Source organism: Entelurus aequoreus, linkage group LG11, assembly GCF_033978785.1.
Source record: "Entelurus aequoreus isolate RoL-2023_Sb linkage group LG11, RoL_Eaeq_v1.1, whole genome shotgun sequence".
Classification (NCBI taxonomy): domain Eukaryota; kingdom Metazoa; phylum Chordata; class Actinopteri; order Syngnathiformes; family Syngnathidae; genus Entelurus; species Entelurus aequoreus.
In genome coordinates this window covers 66,385,992-66,406,018 of record NC_084741.1, presented here as the reverse complement: position 1 = coordinate 66,406,018, position 20,027 = coordinate 66,385,992, and the positions used below count along the sequence as shown (strand labels likewise).

The 20,027-nt window shown below is 38.2% G+C and overlaps 1 protein-coding gene across 3 annotated transcripts in view; it reads right to left on the bottom strand.

Moving 5' to 3' along the window:
• lpcat3 (lysophosphatidylcholine acyltransferase 3) overlaps window positions 1-13,989 on the bottom strand; it is a 36,511-nt gene extending 22,522 nt beyond the window's left edge. For 2 of the 3 annotated variants that reach the window (XM_062064349.1, XM_062064350.1), the window contains exons 1-3: window positions 13,731-13,989; window positions 8,804-8,911; window positions 410-516 (exon numbers count right to left, since the gene is read on the bottom strand). In XM_062064349.1, coding sequence (XP_061920333.1) covers window positions 410-516; window positions 8,804-8,911; window positions 13,731-13,815 — 300 coding nt within the window. In that variant the 5' untranslated portion in view covers window positions 13,816-13,989. The remainder of the gene's footprint in view (window positions 1-409; window positions 517-8,803; window positions 8,912-13,730) is intronic. The other variant, XM_062064351.1, reaches the window with a different exon arrangement.
• Window positions 13,990-20,027: the final 6,038 nt, after the last annotated feature.

The following is a 20,027-nucleotide window of genomic DNA, read 5'->3' as shown; positions in this document are numbered from 1 at the left end:
TTTTTACTAGATAAAACATATCAGAGCAGCTGGGTTATGCTCCAGCACCCCCGCGACTCCGAGTGGGATAAGCGGTAGAAAATGGATGGATGGAACATATCAGAGAAATTAAGAAATACATTCTTGAAATGTTTCACTGTATACTGGGATTTCATAGAATATAAGAGTTTTACCATTGGACAAATGTAATAAATTAACTGTTCAAGTGTCCCTGGACATAGCTTCTAAAAATACTGAAAACAATAAATCACTGCAGTAAGGCTAATATTTGTACTTGGTTAAATTCATATGATAACTTCTGTTTTGGCCAGGCAACACTCGCACATGCAATGACAAGGCCAACAGATGCAGGAAAGAAGGAAGCTACCGTGGTGTTAGACAAAGAGAAAGTCATAGGAGGACGTCTCACCATTTGAAAGCTGAAGCTGCTCAAAACGGCTGTGACCGTCCTTCCCATGAGCCTCAGCATCAGGAACTGGACGAGGATACATACCGCCGAGTGATAAATCTGGGGACCTGTTGGACAAAGAGAGGAGCGAAGTTTGAACTGCTGGATGAAACGCTATACCGTTTCTGATGATAATTGACAGGAGTTAACCATGCTAACGTATAGAACACACAATGTTAATGCCAGCAAGATGGATGTCTCAAATTGACAGGAGTTATCCATGCTAACGTATAGGACACACAATGTCAATACCAGCATGATGGATGTCTCACAGAAAGAGGAGTACGGAGCAACAGACCTGCTGTGTGATCCAAAGTGCGGCAACAACAGAATAACACAATAATAAAAGAGAAAATCAATGTTAAGGCCAGTGAAAAAAGTCAATTCATCCTTTCAGGAAGTGAAGTGATCCCAAAATATAGAGCGCTGCAGAGCATTATTGACATACATGCTAAAAAAATAAAACACAAATTCAAACATTCCACACCTTTAATGGGAATTTAATAGAACCTTTAAAGTATTCAAATCAATCTAAATTAGAAAATAAAAAAGTGATTCAGTTCAGTGAGCCTCTAAAACTAACTACTTTAGGTGTATTTTGCTTTTATGTGTGTGCGATAACACAGGAAATGTAACCTTTTTTTTTTTTACACATTACTGACAGTTGTTTTACTTGCTTGTATGAAAGTTAGGAATTTTAAATGTTATGTTAGTACTTATACCTATAAAAACGGCCAAAGTTTGGCTCTGTTACATATTATTACTATAATAATATGAAATGGATGCCACAGAGGGAAACAATTGATGTCAAAAAGGTACAAAAGTGATGATAACTATAGAACAAGAAACTAAATGTTTTCTTTAGCACATCTCTACGATAAGAGAGGTTAACTTATGTTAAACAGGTAGGAATGTTCACAAAAATTTGACTGAAAACATCACAGTGGCCTAGTGGTTGTGTCCGCCCTGAGATCGGTAGGTTGTGAGTTCAAACCCCGGCCGAGTCATACCTAAGACTATGAAAATGGGATCCATTACCTCCCTGCTTGGCACTCAGCATCAAGGGTTGGAATTGGGGGTTAAATCACCAAAATGATTCCCGGGCGCGGCCACCGCTGCTGCTCCCTGCTCCCCTCACTTTTCAGGGGGTGATCAGGGGTGATGGGTCAAATGCAGAGAATAATTTTGCCACACCTAGTGTGTGTGACAATCATTGGCACTTTAACTTTAACTTAACTTTCACAATTAAAGGTTTTATGATAGCGACCGTTCTTGAGTCTGACTGTAACTGAATATGAAATAATATGAAATTGAGGCCTATGAGGTAAAAAGTTATGGTAACCATAGAACAAAAACAATGTGTTTACTTGTAACTTCTTAATTTACATTTACACTTGTATAACAGTTATACATGTGTAAATGTTATTTGAAACCTTACCTGTACAGTTTATAAATCCTTGTGATGCAAACAGTTTTACCCTCTAACAGATTATTTTTTATAATAATATGAAATTGATGCCAAAGAGAGGGAAACCGAATATATTAAACTTCTTTTTGATTTATTTTTTTACACATCAATATTAACACTGATTATAGTCACACTTGTATGACAGTAGAGTTAAAATATTAATATTGTTTAAAGGTCTTGAAATGCCAACAGTTTGACAATGTAATGGGTTAGTTCTATCATAATATGAAATAAGAACAAATTGGAAGTTCTTTGTGGTTGACTTTAGAGCAGGGGTGTCAAACTTCAGGCCCGCGAACAGGTTTTATCCGGCCCGCGGGATGAGTTTGCTAAGTTTAAAAATGAGCCGAAACTTTTGAATGAAAGAAACTGCTGTTCTAAATGTGTCCACTAGATGTCACAATAGCAATTCCTTGTATCTTATGCAACATATGTAAAAAAACAAATAAACCACTTGATGTTAGTGCACCAGTCGAGAAAAATGAGCAATCTACATAAATAATATCCTGTAATTGATTTTGATATTATTTTTCTATCTTGATAGATTGAAAATTAACACCAATGAGTTGACTGATGAACATTATCACATAATGTATTCAGAAAGTATAAATAACGACAAATAAAGGTAGAATTCTATTAACCGCAACATGTAAGTGTAAACACAACCCAACAAAAAATATGATTTGTACATTTTCAGAATGTGCTTGTTCTATTGTTAAACAAAGAAAACAATCTGAAGTTTAAGTTATCGTGCCGTGACTTTACCACTTGGGAGTAGATTTTTCTCCGTGTGGCCCCTGATCTAAAATGAGTTTGACACCCCTGCTTTAGAGGTTCCACTGTTATTTGCACAAATAAGTTATTAGAAAATACATTTTAACCGTACTAATTCAACTAATAGGTGACGTACACATTTAATCATCACACTATTTTGTGTCAGCTCTGCTGTATTGAGTTTGCATTCTTTTGAAGGAGGAAATTAGTCTAGATAAGCTGATGACTCATGCGCATGAAAATAAAAAACAACAATGCATTTAGAGACCATCATGTGTTTCCTCGGAAGGGAGCGAAAGTTCTACTGGGAAAAAATGCTCTTTTGCTTTGGTTTGCTTCACTCGAGACCTTGTGAGTCCATAGACGGAATACTGTACACAGCCCGAGGAACGTGTCCTTAAATAACTACTGGTACATTTGAGGAAAAACTTTCAAACACACAGTCGACCAAACCTCGCTTTGCATGCAAATAAGACGCGTGCGCGCACACATACAGGCCTCAGGTGGTAAGACATCGTTAGGAGGACCAACCCGCAACACAGTATCAGCCCGCGGAAATGTTAAACCCAAATATCACATGCAAAAAGGGGAACAAATAATCTCTCATGGGCCCTGAGATATTCTCAAAAGAGAGGATAAGATTTAAAAATCCATGGAAGAGACACAAGTCAGGGTTAAGTTCTGTCTAGTGTATGTGCACATTTACATATCCGTGTATTAAGCAGTTTCTTGCGACGTGAAGGACGTCTCGTTGTCAAATATTCTATTCAGCCCTTTAATTAAAAAACATGAGCTAACAAAAGTGCGGAGGCAATTATAAAAGGTGAAATTGGATAACTCATATCGCTTCACACACTCAGCAGGAAGTCATTTATCTGTTGTAAGTCAGTGAAAGCTTCTCTCGACTTAAATTATATTTGACAAAATTGTTTCTAAGCCTCTCTTAAAAAGGTTCTCTTTATGCGAAAGTAACTTTTTATGAACAGTAATGTGTCCTTAGAATCCATTCATGAGTACTAGACTCTAGACTTTATCATCCCCCGCAGTTGTTTGCTCCATTTTTAAGATGTTTTTGAAAGGCTTAATGAGTTCAGTGTTTTCATAACGTCATGAAGGAAAAACCTACATCCTCATGGACATACCACCATATAGCTCACCCCGTGAAAATAAGAGTATTAGTAAAAAAAAAAAAATACGTTAAGTCAGGCTTATCTACACATCTTAAAATAAATCATGGAAATCTGCCAACCATCCATCAATCAGCTACAGATATGGGAGCTTTAAGTTTGACAATTTTGTTTTTTTTAGGGAATTTTGAATAGGATAATCTAGCATGATGTGGCTGTTTAAATGTGAGTGCAACATTAGCACTGTAGCTCACATAGCTATGCTAGTGTTGCTAACTTGCTAACATTTGTGTCCTCAACTCCACTTCTTATTGTTACATTGTTGTTTGTGATATATGGCTTCCACTACGTTGGACAAAGGCAGAGAGAGTTATAGTGTGACTTTAAAAAAGGTACACAACAGTGCTTTTGAGAAACACACTGGACTAACACAGCTCATTAGCATTAAAGCAACAGGCACACAAAACAGCATGTTACCAGTAGGGCATACTAGAAAGACTTTTACTAAATCCATCCACCCATGCATTTTCTACCGTTTGTCCCTCTCGGGGTCGCTGGGGTGCTGGAGCCTATCCCAGCTGCATTCAGGCAGAAGGCGGGGTACACTCTGGACAAGTTACCACCTCATCGCAGGGCCAACACAGATAGACAATATTCATACTCACATTAATCCATCACTCTCGGGATCACGGGGGGTGCAGGAGCCTATGCCAGCTGCATTCGGGCGAAAGGCGGGGTACACCCTGGACAAGTCGCCACCTCATCGCAGGGCCAACACAGATCGACAACTTTCACACACACTAAATTCCACCAGGCTAAATTTTGAGCAATATAATAATATGGGACCTCTGACATTTACTTAAAACAGGAAGTTTAATATTTTTGAAGGAACACAAACAGGTGAAAACTCACTGTAGAGGATGACTGTACAGTTCACACAAAGTGAGAAACTACCAATCGCTGACACCTAAACATGGGAGACACATGACCTTTGGGCCTAATAACCTCAAATCCTAAATTGAAATTCACTTATTTTGAATCACTATAAACAACTTTAAACGCTTTGAAGACCATGTAAATGACGTCAATCACAAACTTTATCCCTCACAGTCACCAGGTTTCACCGCAGTCTCAAGGCTGTGGCATGTTTATGAAACAAAACCAACAGTGTCCCTGACTCGGGTGGCATTCAACAGACACAGCCTCGGTTTATGAGCGTGTCATGTGACCTTGCTCAACTTGCAAACCACTGAGCTCATGCTTGTTGTGCTGCTGTGCTAGTGTAGCATGTAAACAGTGTGTCAATTTCAAGTTGGAATAAGAGACGCTTGTGGAAATCAAAGCTAGTAAAGATACAGTGGAACCTCTAAAGTCGAACTCACAAATAGTCAGCCCAGCCCTGGGCGATACAAATCCATTTCATTGATTAATTCTTACAGTGGTGGAATCATTTACCCGAGGCACTGCTTATGATAAGAAAGGGGCTCAATGGAGAGGTCATGAAAGCAGTCACATTGTACCTTGCCTTTAGAACACTGTAAGTTTTGGCACTGTTTGGAGCTCGAGAAAATGATAAAATATCAAATGTGTAATTTTATTTATTAAAATTTGACAAGCGGTAGAAAATGGATGGATGGAAACTTGGTAATTTAAAAATTGTTAAAATGCTGCAGCTTTGAATGTAAACAAGTATGTGTGATATCTAACAACAAACTGGGGTATTTTTTTTTCAAACAAAAGAACAGCTGGCACGTTATTTCCATGAGGGAAATAAGAGTTACTTTTGTTGAGTTATTCATCTAAAATAAAGCAAAACTTGTTTTGAATTATCTGTAATTTGTACTTACACTGCCTGTTAAAGCCTCTTTGTAGTTTGAGACAATATTGGACAATACTAGAGATCTGACAAAATGGGCACATCGTAGCTGTTGTATATAAGCCAATTCTGTATTTGTTCTCCTGTGTATTTGACACAGAACCAAGTGACAATTGCTTTCAACACAAGAACAACACCTATGGAAGTGAAGGCATGACAAGGGTGTAAAATAGGGTTGGGCAATATCGGATAAAATCTATATTTATTATAGCTATATATTGCAGCCTCCTGCGATGACGACATACAGGTATATCATGATATATTACTCAGGGTTTCCCCTACATGTAAACGATCGTGTTGCAACGCCACGACAAAATTACTGTCGCCACACATTCAAAATACGTTTTTTCTGTCTTTTTTTCCCCATGAAAACATGGAAACACATTTAAGTGACGTATTGTCTGAATGGATATACAGTATATAGTCTTTACTATAATTAGTTTGAAAAACAGCTCAAATTTGCTTTATTTTGAGAAAAAAATATGTGCATTAAATCGCCTATCAGAAGCGCCTCAGCAACTGGTCGTGCACCTAAACGAGTTGACACCCGGCAAAAGTAAAGAGAGAAAGTTGAAGAGAAAAGTACATTAAGTTAAATAATGCATTTCTTGTTCAAGTGTAACCTACCCTAAATATTTTGACATTACTAGCGACAACAACGTGGTTACTTTTAGAGTGACTTCATTGTGAAGAATAACAACAAAACACCCAGTTACATTTTTTCCAAATCTAACTCAAAGGACTGTTTACAGATTTGCCAAATTAAATTGCAACATTAAAGTACAGCCTATGTTACCTTTTACAATAAACAACAATTGAAATTGCATTGAACAAAGAGAGCACAGTCTAACAGGTCAGATTATTTGTGTTAAAGCTGATTGTGATTCTGATGATATAAGATTTTTTTTTTTTTTAAATATTAATAAGGGTATTATTGATAACTAAAAACACTTGTGTTTTTAAATATACATAAAACATTTGATTAGCATTTTTATAGAAAATGTATACATCATTGCAAATCAAAATTATCATGTCATATGATGATGTCATATTGACTACGCCCCCCACCGCAACGTATGTGTCAATCAATCAAAGTTTATTTATATAGCCCTAAATCACGAGTGTCTCAAAGGGCTGCACAAGCCCCAACGACATCCTCGGCTCGACCCCACATCAGGGCAAGAAATAAACTCAACCCAATGGGATACAATGAGAAACCTTGGAGAGGATATAGTGGAGTATATAGTGGCAATCAAGGAGAAACCCTGTTACTGGTACGTAAATGACAATAGAACCATTTCAAAACGGGTTACAAAAGATCCTAATTTAGCTGCTGACATATGCGATAACATAATGTGTCATTTCCAGTTTTATTATTTTGTAGGGATGGACGATTATGGCAAAAATAATAATCACAATTATTTTGATTGATATTGAAATTACGATTAATAAATCGATTATTCATTAATTTGAAAAACATAAGCATTTAAAAATCAACTTTGAATACAATTTAAAACAACCACACAACATTAGTAACAAATAAACAATAATAATAAGACTAATTGTAACAACAATACATTGAAACAATAAAAGCAATATTATCCATTGTAATGTTTTTGAACACCGTTTTTTTTACACTTGTTTTACCACCATAGAATGTGTGCTTTTTGTGTATGAATAAAATGTTTTAAAAACAATCAAACTCACATCAACATGTCCTAATCTGAACCAACAAATGTTTGATAATCAAATGAAAAATCCTCACATTTATTGGTGCAATACATCTTTGAACAATTTCTATTAATATTTTAAGTCAAAACATAATACTTTTATAAATTTATCAACAAGTGTTTTCAGTACATTATGCTTGTGTAAGGTACTTGTTTTAAACCTTTGTTTTGTTTGTACAGTCAGACCGGATGTTATGCATACCGTTGTTACTGTGAAAAGGGGATTGTGCTTTTGTTTTGAGCTTGACGACTCTGGACTGTTAGAAAAATATATATATTTTTTTTTTCTAAAAAGAGAAAGCCTCTCAAGTTTGTACGTTGATCTTACATCAATGATGTCGTCCACAACAACACAAGCAGATTAGATGTGTTGTAGGTGTATGGATTGTTCTTGCTAGTTTTAGCTTTGTAGTTTAGTCAGTTTTTTAAGTAGCCGTCTAGACATTGGTTAGTTTGGGATGTGTTTTGGATTTGAAAGAACGGTCCCGGACACAGTATTTTCCCAAAATGTTCCTTCTCCTCACAACAACAGCATTTTACTCACATTTATGTCAACCTCCTGTGATCAGGGACTTATGTCCTGAGTTTGTAAACAATAATAAAAGTGACAAAATATTTTTTGATAATAAAAAATGATGATCTAATCACTGTAGTATAAACTATATTATACTGATAATAAACTTGGTATCGTTACTGTCAATATTTGTATCGGAGCGCCCACATTTGTTTACGTTAAAGCGCTACAGCTTGCGGTTAGCATATGCTCCTATGGTGTGTAGTGTAGCAATTTGAGCTATTTCTCGTCCTCCTGTGATAAAACTTGTAGGAAACATTGTTTGCCGCCATGGAGTCGAGGACTGCTGACTCAGAAGAAGTGTCTTTGCACCTTGGAAGACTTAAGCTGATAGCGAGAATCATTGTGTTGAGAACGCGTTTGTTTGCTTGTCGTTGTCAATTTTCCGGGACTAGAATGTGTCATCAACATGCATTATCATGCTATACCCATAATAGTAAAAGTCTTATCTTCTGTGGAATTTATATAATTTATATTGCATATCGCCTATATAGCTCAACCCTAATGTGAAGTTTCACTCTTGACAGTCCCGCCCCTGTTGGGATGTATGCAATCGTCACTGTCCGACAAAGTATTTTATACGTCACACTAGACGCTGGCATGTACCAAATTCTTTTTTATAAGTCTTACGGATTTTTCAGGATCTCAGTGTCAAAAAAGGCTTTTGATAACTAACAGCAATAAACACTTGAGTTTCTGATGGATTTCTAAATTTAGCGGCCGGCACGCACGCACGCACACATACACACATACACACACACACACATAGGTAAAACAACCTCGCTCGCCCGCCCCGTTCATCTCACCAAAGTTGAATGTTGCTAGAGCCAGTCCGGATAAGGCATGGAACAGGTGGATAATGGTGGCTGGCTGGTAGAACAAGAAATGCCTGTAAAAAAGAGCGAAGGGATACCCTGCAGGAGAGAAGTAGAGAAATATCAGCTGAGTGGAGTTATGGCGTTAATGTAGTGAAAACACATGCTGCAAACACAAATTGGAATGATAAATCATGGGAACATGGCACCTCAAAAAGGTAAAATAAACTAAAGTGATTTGCGGACTTTTGAATGAGCTGTTTTAATAACGATTTAGTCTAATAACACCTCTTTAAGTCATTACCATTATCAATTAATGGGGCTATTTGTAGAATTGCATCATACTGAAGGTGTGTTCACATTCATCATGTTTGCTTCTGTTAAAAGGACCTACACTGAGTTTGCTCCTAGCGAAGTTTGTTTGGGATGCACCGAAATCAAAATTCTTGATTAAAACCAATAATGTGGAACCCCAAGCAGAAAACCTAGACAACAAAATAAATGATTATGCCAATTATTATCACTGTTTCACATTCTTGGCTACGACTGTATACCACTGAAGTCAAGGTATTTTGTATGTTGGAGAGGGTAGGGCAACTGGAGGATTTCAAAAATTTAAGAGAAACGTCAGGATAAACTGGATTTTTTCAGATATCTACAACTTAGGTACTACTATATGAACGAGATCAGGATGAACACTTCCACTGAAAAGAACGGAGTGATAAATAATAAGGAATACATTCAAAGGAAAGAAGATCAAAAACATATCATGTTGGAGAGGGTGTGGACAAATGGATGTGGGGCATCCACATATTTTTGGTGGGAAATATAATTTAAAAAATGCAATTTTGGACAATTATACACAATGTTTTGTCGACGATTCCTGGATAGGAGATTCCTGTATGTCACCTGCAACCATGTACTTGGGAAAAACATACATAAAGATACTGCTGACAGCATGTAAAAAAACAATACCAAGGAATTGAGGCTAGGAGGACAGGCCTACACAAGACTGATGGGTTCAGACTGTTGAGGAAATTTATTTCACGCAATCCTGACACGGCCTGCAGCTACAGGGACCGGAATTCGAGAACATGTGGAGGAGGTGGATAGTGTTCAAGACCAAACTGCGACAACAACAAGATACTTACACAAATTAATAATCATGCTTCAAACAATCGTAAAATTATTAAAACATTAATTTACCAAAAGGTATATATATATTACGAGAATTGTGTTAAATTGAAAATCGATTATGAACCAAATCGTCACCCGAAGAATCCAAATCAAATCAAATCGTGAGGTGCCAAAAGATTCCCATCTCTAGTTGATATACTCAGTAATAAAAAATCTTTTGCCATGGATTTCCTTCATTTGTGCAACATTTAAAAGGGTGCATTTTGTTAAAAAAAAACAACAAACAAACTGCTAGAGCCTTGAAAATGGAAAAGTCAACAATTAATTGGGGCAGAGGGGATGAAAGAACAGTGGAGAAGTCTACCACGAAAGAAGGAAGGACCGATGGTCGGACATCCAAGCTTTACTGTTGCCTCTTCGGCCCAACGTGTTTTCACTGATTTGGATATAACCACAAATCTGCTTTTGGAAAAACATCTAAGCAATAATGATGAAGTTAACAATAATGCAACATACAGTACAGGCCAAAAGTTTGGACACACCTTCTCATTCAGTGCGTTTTCTTTATTTTCATGACTATTTACATTGTAGATTGCCACTGAAGGCATCAAAACTATGAATGAACACATGTGGAGTTATGTACTTAACAAAAAAAGGTGAAATTACTGAAAACATGTCTTATATTCTAGTTTCTTCAAAATAGCCACAATTTGCTCTGATTACTGCTTTGCACACTCTTGGCATTCTCTCGATGAGCTTCAAGACGTAGTCACCCGAAATGGTTTTCACTTTAACAGGTGTCATAGTTTTGATGCCTTCAGTGACAATCTACAATGTAAACAGTCTTGAAAATAAAGAAAATGCATTGAAATGAGAAAGTGTGTCCAAACTTTTGGCCTGTACTGCGTGTCGACATTAACTGACCATTTTTTTTAATTTATATGACCATTTTGGGTCTAAAACTTTATGTTGACAAAAGCACAATGACTAATGCTGGCACTTTTTACTAATAACAACAACACGGTTTACCAAGACTTAATGAGTGGTTGGACTTAAACAGGATTCGCTGTGTAACAGAATAAATAAATAATCTAAGTATTTAACCCAGCAGATAACATTTTGAGTAACATGTCACATAACATTTCTCAAACGCTGCCCAATCAAGTCCTCACTTTATGCATTAATATCTTTACAGCGCAGCCTTTGGCCCCATGACCAAAATACAAATGTGAACTAACGCTAACGAACGCTAACCAAAGTCTTTTTTTTTTTTTATCAAGAATATTGAACCACAAGTATGACCACAGTCTATAAGATGTGTATTTTTTTAATATTTGGTTTATATGATTTGGCTACAGTTGGCTTAAGCTATGAGGCAGCGCCACAATAATGCTACTAACTTTCCACAGAACATATCTCTCGACATGCTGATAAAACCTTGATTACAGCTGTTTAAACGGGCTAAGCAGTGTAGTTGACCAAGAATACTGAACCACAAGTATCATGGCCACAGTCTATAAGATGTTTATTTTTTTATATTTGAGTTGGCTTAAGCTATGAGGAAGCAACACAATAATGCTACTAACTTAACACAGAACATATCTCTACATGCTGATAAAACCTTGATTACAGCAGTTTAAACAGGCTAAACAGTGTACTGACCACAATTGTTATGCAAGACCCATTGAGCAACACAAGGACAGGGAACAACACACGCTTAAGAAACGAACAGGCGCTAACATGTGTCAGGGCAAAGTTCACGCTATTAATAATGACACTCTTTCATAGTCATGGATTATTTTGGACATCCATCCATCCATTTTCGTGTTTAGCAAAATGTCATAACTAAATGTAGTTCCACTTGTTCAATACATTATGAGTTTAGTTAAGTTTGAGTTTATTTGGAACATGCATGCATACAACATTATACGTCACAATTTACAGTTCCTCTATTCAACATGTTCAAAAAGGAGTAGGAAGAAGCAGAGTTTATTTAATCCTACCCCTTTTCCTTTACATAGCAGTTGCTAAAACTTTTGTTCACTTCCTGTTCTCAATTTATTCACAATTGACTTCATAAGTAATACCAATAAAAATAAATAATAATTGGTGAGGTAAGTTATATTTCATACGGTGAGATGAGTCAGATTATCTTGAAAATGAATGGATGGATGAGATAAACTCAGAATTGTTTTTATCATGGTTCTTCTTCTTTGTACTTTGTAAACAGTAAGTTTGAAGAGTTTCTTGCAGTGGATCATATTAGTACCGTATTTTTCGGAGTATAAGTCTCTCCGGAGCATAAGTCGCACCGGCCGAAAATGCATAATAAAGAAGGAAAAAAACATATATAAATCGCACTTGAGTATAAGTCGCATTTTTGGGGAAATGTATTTGATAAAACCCAACACCAAGAATAATAATAATAATACCTGGGATTTATATAGCGCTTATCTAAGTACCCAAAGTCGCTTTACATGTTAAAAACCCATCATTCATTCACACCTGGTGGTGGTAAGCTACTTTCGTAGCCACAGCTGCCCTGGGGTAGACTGACGGAATAGACATTTGAAAGGCAATTTAAAATAAATAAAGAATAGTGAACAACAGCCTGAATAAGTGTACGTTATATGACGCATAAATAACCAACTGAGAACGTGCCTGGTATGTTAACGTAACATATTATGGTAAGAGTCATTCAAATAACTATAACATATAGAACATGCTATACGTTTACCAAACAATCTGTCACTCCTAATCGCTAAATCCCATGAAATCTTATACGTCTAGTCTCTTACGTGAATGAGCTAAATAATATTATTTGATATTTTACGGTAACGTGTTAATAATTTCAGACATAAGTCGCTCCTGAGTATAAGTCGCACCCCCGGCCAAACTATGAAAAAAACTGCGACTAATAGTCCGAAAAATACGGTACATTGTTTGATTTATTTGCTTAATCCATTCCCTAATTTAATTCCACATACTGATATACTGGAGGTGTACTTAAGTGTTGTATGTGCGTACAAATGTTTTAAATGACATTTTTCTCTAAGATTATATTTCTCCTATTATGCCTGAAAATTAGTAAGAAGACACAATTTATTCCCAGCCCTGGTCCATGTCTGACTAAACGATGTACAAAACAACTATATTATTCTATTCCTTAACCCGGTTTATAATAATTAACATGCTGCTTGAGCTCTCTGCTCAAACTTTTACTCCACATTTTGCCACACTAAAACTTTTTACTGTTGTGCAGGCATACACTTTCCCCCCTTTTTTTTACACATTTACAACATACACACTGACATTGACACTGCTTAGTGTTAACCATGTGTTTATGTTAACACTATAAGTATTTTAGATAGCATGCAACTTCCTAAATGTACGTGTATGATGATGACGCACAGACTACATGATGACATGTTTCACTGCCTAAAAAAAGAATATGTCCCCTAAATTAGGGTGGAAATTGGGGTGAAATAACCCACTAAAAGTAGCTCCATGCGGTTGCTTGAAAGTTGCCTTTGCTCCAAAGGACAAACACGTTCATGTAATCTCCAGCAGGGTTAGCACACTTTTTTTTTTTTACAAATGTTTTTGGGGTAAATAGAGCAAGTGGCAAGTAAATAAACACCACGGCTGCAGTGGATTGAGTCATATATAGTAGACATGGTACCGCCACATCAAAACAAACATATCCGCACTCAAACGAGAACAACTAAAGTATATGTTAGTGAGAGAGAATGCCAATTCACCGCCTGGAAGTGAAACTTACCGATTAATATAGAAAATATAAGCCGAACAGCAGGCTCGGGAGAACCCAAAGTCTGCGATAGCTTCTCCATCCAGGGAGCCGCCATCTTCACTGTGGGCGGAAACGTCTCTACGCGACGCTTCACCGAACTCTACTTCGAGGCGTCGCTTTCCGCTCACATCCACACACGCTCACACAAAATAAATAGGCGACGTTGCGTGGGAACAGCTCCGTGGTTCGGCCCCCCCTCCCCTTACCTCTCCTCCCCTCCTTTCGCCGCGTCTTGTCAGCGTGCGAGTCGCTACTGCGTCAGATGACCTGCTCGTTAACAAACCCCGAGCTGATTGGAGGAGAGACCACAGGTCCGGAGTCGCCAGCCAATCACGTTGCGCGTTTCATGAATATTCATGATTTCATTACCTAAAAGTTCTCGTCGTTTCCCCCCCCCACACGTTCACTTGACATTTTACTTGGCAGTGATGCAATATCATGGTGAATAATATTTTATTAAGAAATAGGTCATCGGGAAAATTTAAACGGTATTCTTTCCTACAGCAAAAAAAACAAAAAAACGCAGTCAATTCAGAGCCGCGTGAGTCAAAGGGAACAAGGTTGCCACCATGTGGCGAAATGCAAACACTACATTGGCTATAGAATTAATTTAGAGCAGTGGTTTTTAATAGGGCTGCGAATCTTTGGGTGTCCCACGATTCGATTCAATATCGATTCTTGGGGTCACGATTCGATTCAAAATCGTTATTTTTTTCCCGATTCAACACGATTCTCAATTGAAAAACGATTTTTTTTTCCCCGATTCAAAACGATTCTCTATTCCATGGGTGTCAAACTCTGGCCCGCGGGCCAAATTTGGCCCGCCGTGTAATTTCATTTGGCCCTTGAGGCAATATCAAATTAACATTAGAGCTGGCCCGCCGGTATTATACAGCGGCGGTGCCGCTGTAACACAGCATTCACCGCTAATACTCATACTTGCCAACCCTCCCGATTTTCAGCGCCTCTTTCGAAAGTCTCCCGGGGCAACCATTCTCCCGAATTTCTCACAATTTCCACAATATTCAGGCAGTGCCTCAAATGCACTGCCTTTAGCGCCCTCTACAATCTGTCGTCATGTCTGCTTTTCCTCCATACAAACAGCGTGCCGGCCCCTGTCACATGATATATGCGGCTTCTACACACACACATAAGTGAATGCAATGCATTCTTGATCAACAGCCATACATGTCACACTGAGGGTCGCCGTATAAACAACTTTAACACTGTTACAAATATGCACCACACTGTGAACCCACACCAAACAAGAATGACAAACATATTTCGGGAGAACATCCGCACCGTAACACAACATAAACACAACAGAACAAATACCCAGAACCCCTTGCAGCACTAACTCTTCCGGGACGCTACAATATACACCTCCCGCTACCACCAAACCCCGCCCACCTGAGCCCCGACATTAATGAACTACCATCCTCGAGAAGATGGCAGGTATCTGGCTTGGGCACATCAGATTAGATCGGTGTGTGTCAAACTGAGCAGTAAAAAGGCCTGAATGGTTGATTTATTCATTGTTATTTCATTTTCAAATTTATTAGCCTGTGGAAAAAGTTAATGTTGATATTTACCATAGAAGGCTGCAAATAAAAAAGAGGCATTCAATTTTTTATTTAAATTTTATTTAATATACCATTGATGTTTTTTCGTTTGTTTTTTGAAAGCTGATTTTGCCCTATTAAGTTATATAAGCGTTGCTTGTTCCATATTCAGTGTTAAAGCAAATCAGTTTAGCAAACTGAGCAATAATTAACATTTTATTCATACACTTTCTCTTGCTACTTCAAGGCTTGAATGTTTGATTTATTCATTATTGTTATTTTATTTTCAAATTTATTATTAGCCTGTGGAAAAAGTTTATTTTGATATTTACCTCAGAAGGCTGCAAATAGAAAAGAGGCATTACATTTTTATTTAAATTTTTTAAGTAAACTTTGATTGATTGATTGATCGATTGATTGAATGTTGTGCAAATCGATACCGCAATATCAATAACGCTGATACCAGATATTTAGGCCCTCTTATAGGTCGATACTTTGAGTACATTGGTAATTTAAGATTATGTATGTAATTAACAGGAGCACACTTTGATTGATTGATTGATTGATTGATTGATTAATTGATTGATTGAGAAGTGTATTGACATCTTAAAGAATTTAATCCATGCAATGCTTTAAAAAGGCAAATGGATGGCACAAAAAGCCAAAAGGCTGGTTTCCATCGTGGGCCATTAAATATTCATCACATTTGATACATTCAATAATAAAAGATATATAACCTGTAACATGTATATAAAACAATACGTTAAAAAATGGATAAATTATGTACATATACACAGTATGCATGTCAGGTGATTTGAAAAACAATATATACAAAAAAAGGGGGTGGGGGTATATACACTATGTACTGTACATGACACTATGTACAAGACTATGCACATGTTGACTCCAAGAGTGAGCAAAACAGAATGAGAAAATATATATACACTATAACCACATCTAAACCTGTTTGATGCTTCGGAAAGTTGCTGGGGATCAATTTTGGTTCAGATCAGGTAGAGGTTGAGCTGAGCCATGATTTTATGGCAGTTTTAAAATTTAGTAGGGAAGTTCGAATTTTAAGGTCTGGGAAGTAACTAAATGTATGAGATCTGGTTATGTATGATATGACATTACACTATTTCCTCTCATTGGCAAATCAGCCAAGATTTAGTCAAATAAAACCCAAATAATAATAAATAAAAAAACGTTGTTTAGTATTAGTCACGCAATGAGCTATGTCAGTAATCGAATTATACTACCTTTATATAATTTTCCGGTCACATCGAGGGAATTGCCAACAGTGTTAAATTCTTTGAGTTCCAACTTGTCGAACTGACGCTGTTGAATTATATGAATCTATTTTGATACCATAAATAAACAATGTTACCTGTTTCCTATCCACTTCGTGCTTTGTGGCACATAAGGCCCTCACAGAGCTTCTCCACTTCTCACGATTGGGTCCTGCAGTCCTTGCCTCCAACCATGAGTTCCATCTTCCCTCTTTCCTTTCTTTCTCAACGGTACGCCTCCAGGTGGTCTTTGGTCTTCCCTTTCTTCTTTTCCCCTCTGGTGCCCAGGTCATGGCTATGCTGCAATTGTTGCTATGGTCCTGCCGTAGTATGTATCCAATCATCTTCCATCTTCGTAACTTTACATCCTCACTGAGTGGCTTCATATTCGCTCTTTCCAAGGGTTCTTCAGTACTGATGTGATCTTTCCAGCAGATTCTGAGAATTCTTCGTAGGCATTTGTTATGGAATATGTCAACCGCCCTGTTATCTCCTCTGTTAGTTTTACAGGTTTCACACCCGTATAGCAATACTGGTACCACTAGTGTCTTGTACAGTTTTAGTTTTGTTCTTCTTGTGATGCTTTTGGAGCTCCAGGTCTTTCCAAGTCTGATGTCTCTTTCGACAGTCTATTCTTCAGGTCCTTCGTGCCGCCTCCCTCTTTACAAACTGTGGCTCCCAAGTAGGGGAACTGGTCTACCTCTTCGACATCTTGTCTATTGGTTTGGATTTTTTCCTGGTTTCTTGCATTGATCCTCATTGTTTTAGTCTTTTGTGTATTGATCCTGCACTGGCCGGCTTCTTCGTCCATCCATGTTCAAAGTCAATCAATCAAAGTTTATTTATATAGCCCTAAATCACGAGTGCCTCAAAGGGCTGCACAACCCACAATGACATCATCGGCTCAGATCCCACATCAGGGCAAGGAAAAACTCAACCCTATGGGCTATAATGAGAAACTTTAGAGGCGACCGCAGATGTGGGGACCCGCACCCCCACTCCCTCACCCCCACCGCCGGGCTACCGGTGCAATGGACGTCGAGTGGATATAGTTAATAGTGTGAGAGTCCAGTCCATAGTGGGGCCAGCAGGAGATCATCTTGGGTGGAGACAGGTCAGCAGCGCAGAGACGTCCCCAACTGATGCACAGATGAGTGGTCCATGGGTCCTGACTTTGAACAGCTAGCGCGTCCTCTCCACGAAGGAGAGGGGGGCAAAGCAGAAAAGAGACGGCAGATCAGCTGGTCTAAAAGGGGGGTCTATTTAAAGGCTAGAGTATACAATGAGTTTTAAGATGGGACGTAAATGCTTCTACTGAGGTAGCATCTCTAACTGGAGCCCAAATAGAAAACGCTCTATAGCCCGCAGACTTTTTTTGGGCTCTGGTAATCACTAATAAGCCGAAGTTCTTTGAACGCAGATTTCTTGCCGGGACATATGGTACAATCCAATCAGCAAGATAGGATAGGATTTTATACGTAAGTAGTAAAACCTTAAAGTCGCATCTTAAGTGCACAGGAAGCCAGAACAGGTGAGCCAGTATAGGTGTAATATGATCAAACTTTCTTGTTCTTGTCAAAAGTCCTTTGTTGTTGTTCTACTCTCCATGTGCTGTTTTGTGGAGGACAGTAATGCTATATTGCAGCCCGGAAGAGTTAGGGCTGCATGGGATTCTGGGTATTTGTTCTGTTGCGTTTATGTTGTGTTACGGTGCAGATGTTCTCCCGAAATGTGTTTGTCATTCTTGTTTGGTGTGGGTTCACAGTGTGGCGCATATTTCTTACAGTGTTAAAGTTATTTATATGGGTACCATCAGTGTAACCTGTATCGCTGTTGATGAAGTATGCGTTGCATTCACTTGTCTGTGCGTGCAGAAGCCGCACATATAATGTGACTGGGCCAGCGCTCGTTGGACTGGATTAAAAATGGATTAAAAGTGGATGTGATCATTTGTTTCCGGTGAGGGTTGGCAAGTATAAGAATTAGTGGTGAAATATAATCGGGGGACAAGCTCTAGTGTTAATTTGATATCGCCTCAAGGGCCAAGTGAAATTACATGGCGGGTCAAATTTGGCACACGGGCCAGAGTTTAACACCCATGCTATACGTCATCTGCAAAGTCCAGGTCGTCGAGTTTTGATGTTAGCTTCCAGCAAATTCCATTCTCTCCCTCTTTAACTGTTCTTCCCATATCCAATCCATCACGATTAAGAATAGGATTTCGGACATATTACATCCCTGTTTGACACTGGTGTAGACTTAGACTTAGACAAACTTTAATGATCCATAAGGGAAATTGCTCCACACAGTAGCTCAGTTACAAATGTTGAACCACTCGCATGTTTCTCCTTGGTCTTCTACTGCGCACTAGAAGTGTTTGTAAAATATTTTCACCATTCTCACAATCTTCTCTGGAATTCCATATTTCTTCATAATCATCCACAGGCTTTCGTGGTGGACGGAGTCGAAAGCCTTTTCGAAATCTACGAAGTTCATGAATAGTGTTGCTTGCCACTCGTTAAACTGTTCAATTATGTTTCGCCGTATGAAGACTTGCTCAGTTGTTCCTCTGCCCGTTCTGTACCCTGATTGCTCCTTTCTTAGCCTGCAGTCGATTGCTTTTTTCATGCGATCTACAATGGCTCTTCCAACTATCTTTCCTACTACGGAGAGTAGTGTGATGCCTCTCGTGTTCTTGCATTCTTTGAGATTCCCTTTCTTTGCTAGTTTGATGATGAGCCATTTCTTCCAGTTTGTTGGGATTTTCTCATGTTTCAATATTTTTCCCAACAGTTGGTGTACTTTCTTTGTTGAGAAATCTATATCCGCTTTTAACAATTCAGCTGTGATGTTGACGATACCCGGTGCTTTTCAGTTCTGTCGCCTTTGTATTGCCTTTTTGACTTCCCCGGGTGTGGGTTCGGTTATTATGATACCTTCTATTCTGTCGTTGAATTCGCATTTGTCCTCTTGAGTGATTGGGTTTTCTGGTTCTTCTCTATTCAAGACCTCCTTAAAATGTTCTGTCCATCTCGACTTTATTGCCTCCCTTCCACTGATGAGGTTCCCATTTTTGTCCAGCACTGCTGAGCTCTGTCTGGGTTTTTCGTTGCGCAGTATTTTTGTGAGTCTGTATAATGTCTTCATATATTGTTTTCTTGCAGCATCTACAACTTTACTAGTGTTGTTCTCCATCCATTTCCTTTTGACTGCTTTTATGCTTCTCTTCACCTCTTTGACCTTGTCTGTGCACTTCTTTTCTTAGTAGTGTTCTGATTCTTTCAGAATGAGTACCAGTAGTGTTGTGTCGTTCGCGAACGATTCGTTCGAAAGAACGAATCTTTTGAGTGAACGTACTGAACCGAATCACTTCATGAACTGATTCGTTCCGTTCTCAGTTCAGTTGAGCTCCGCCG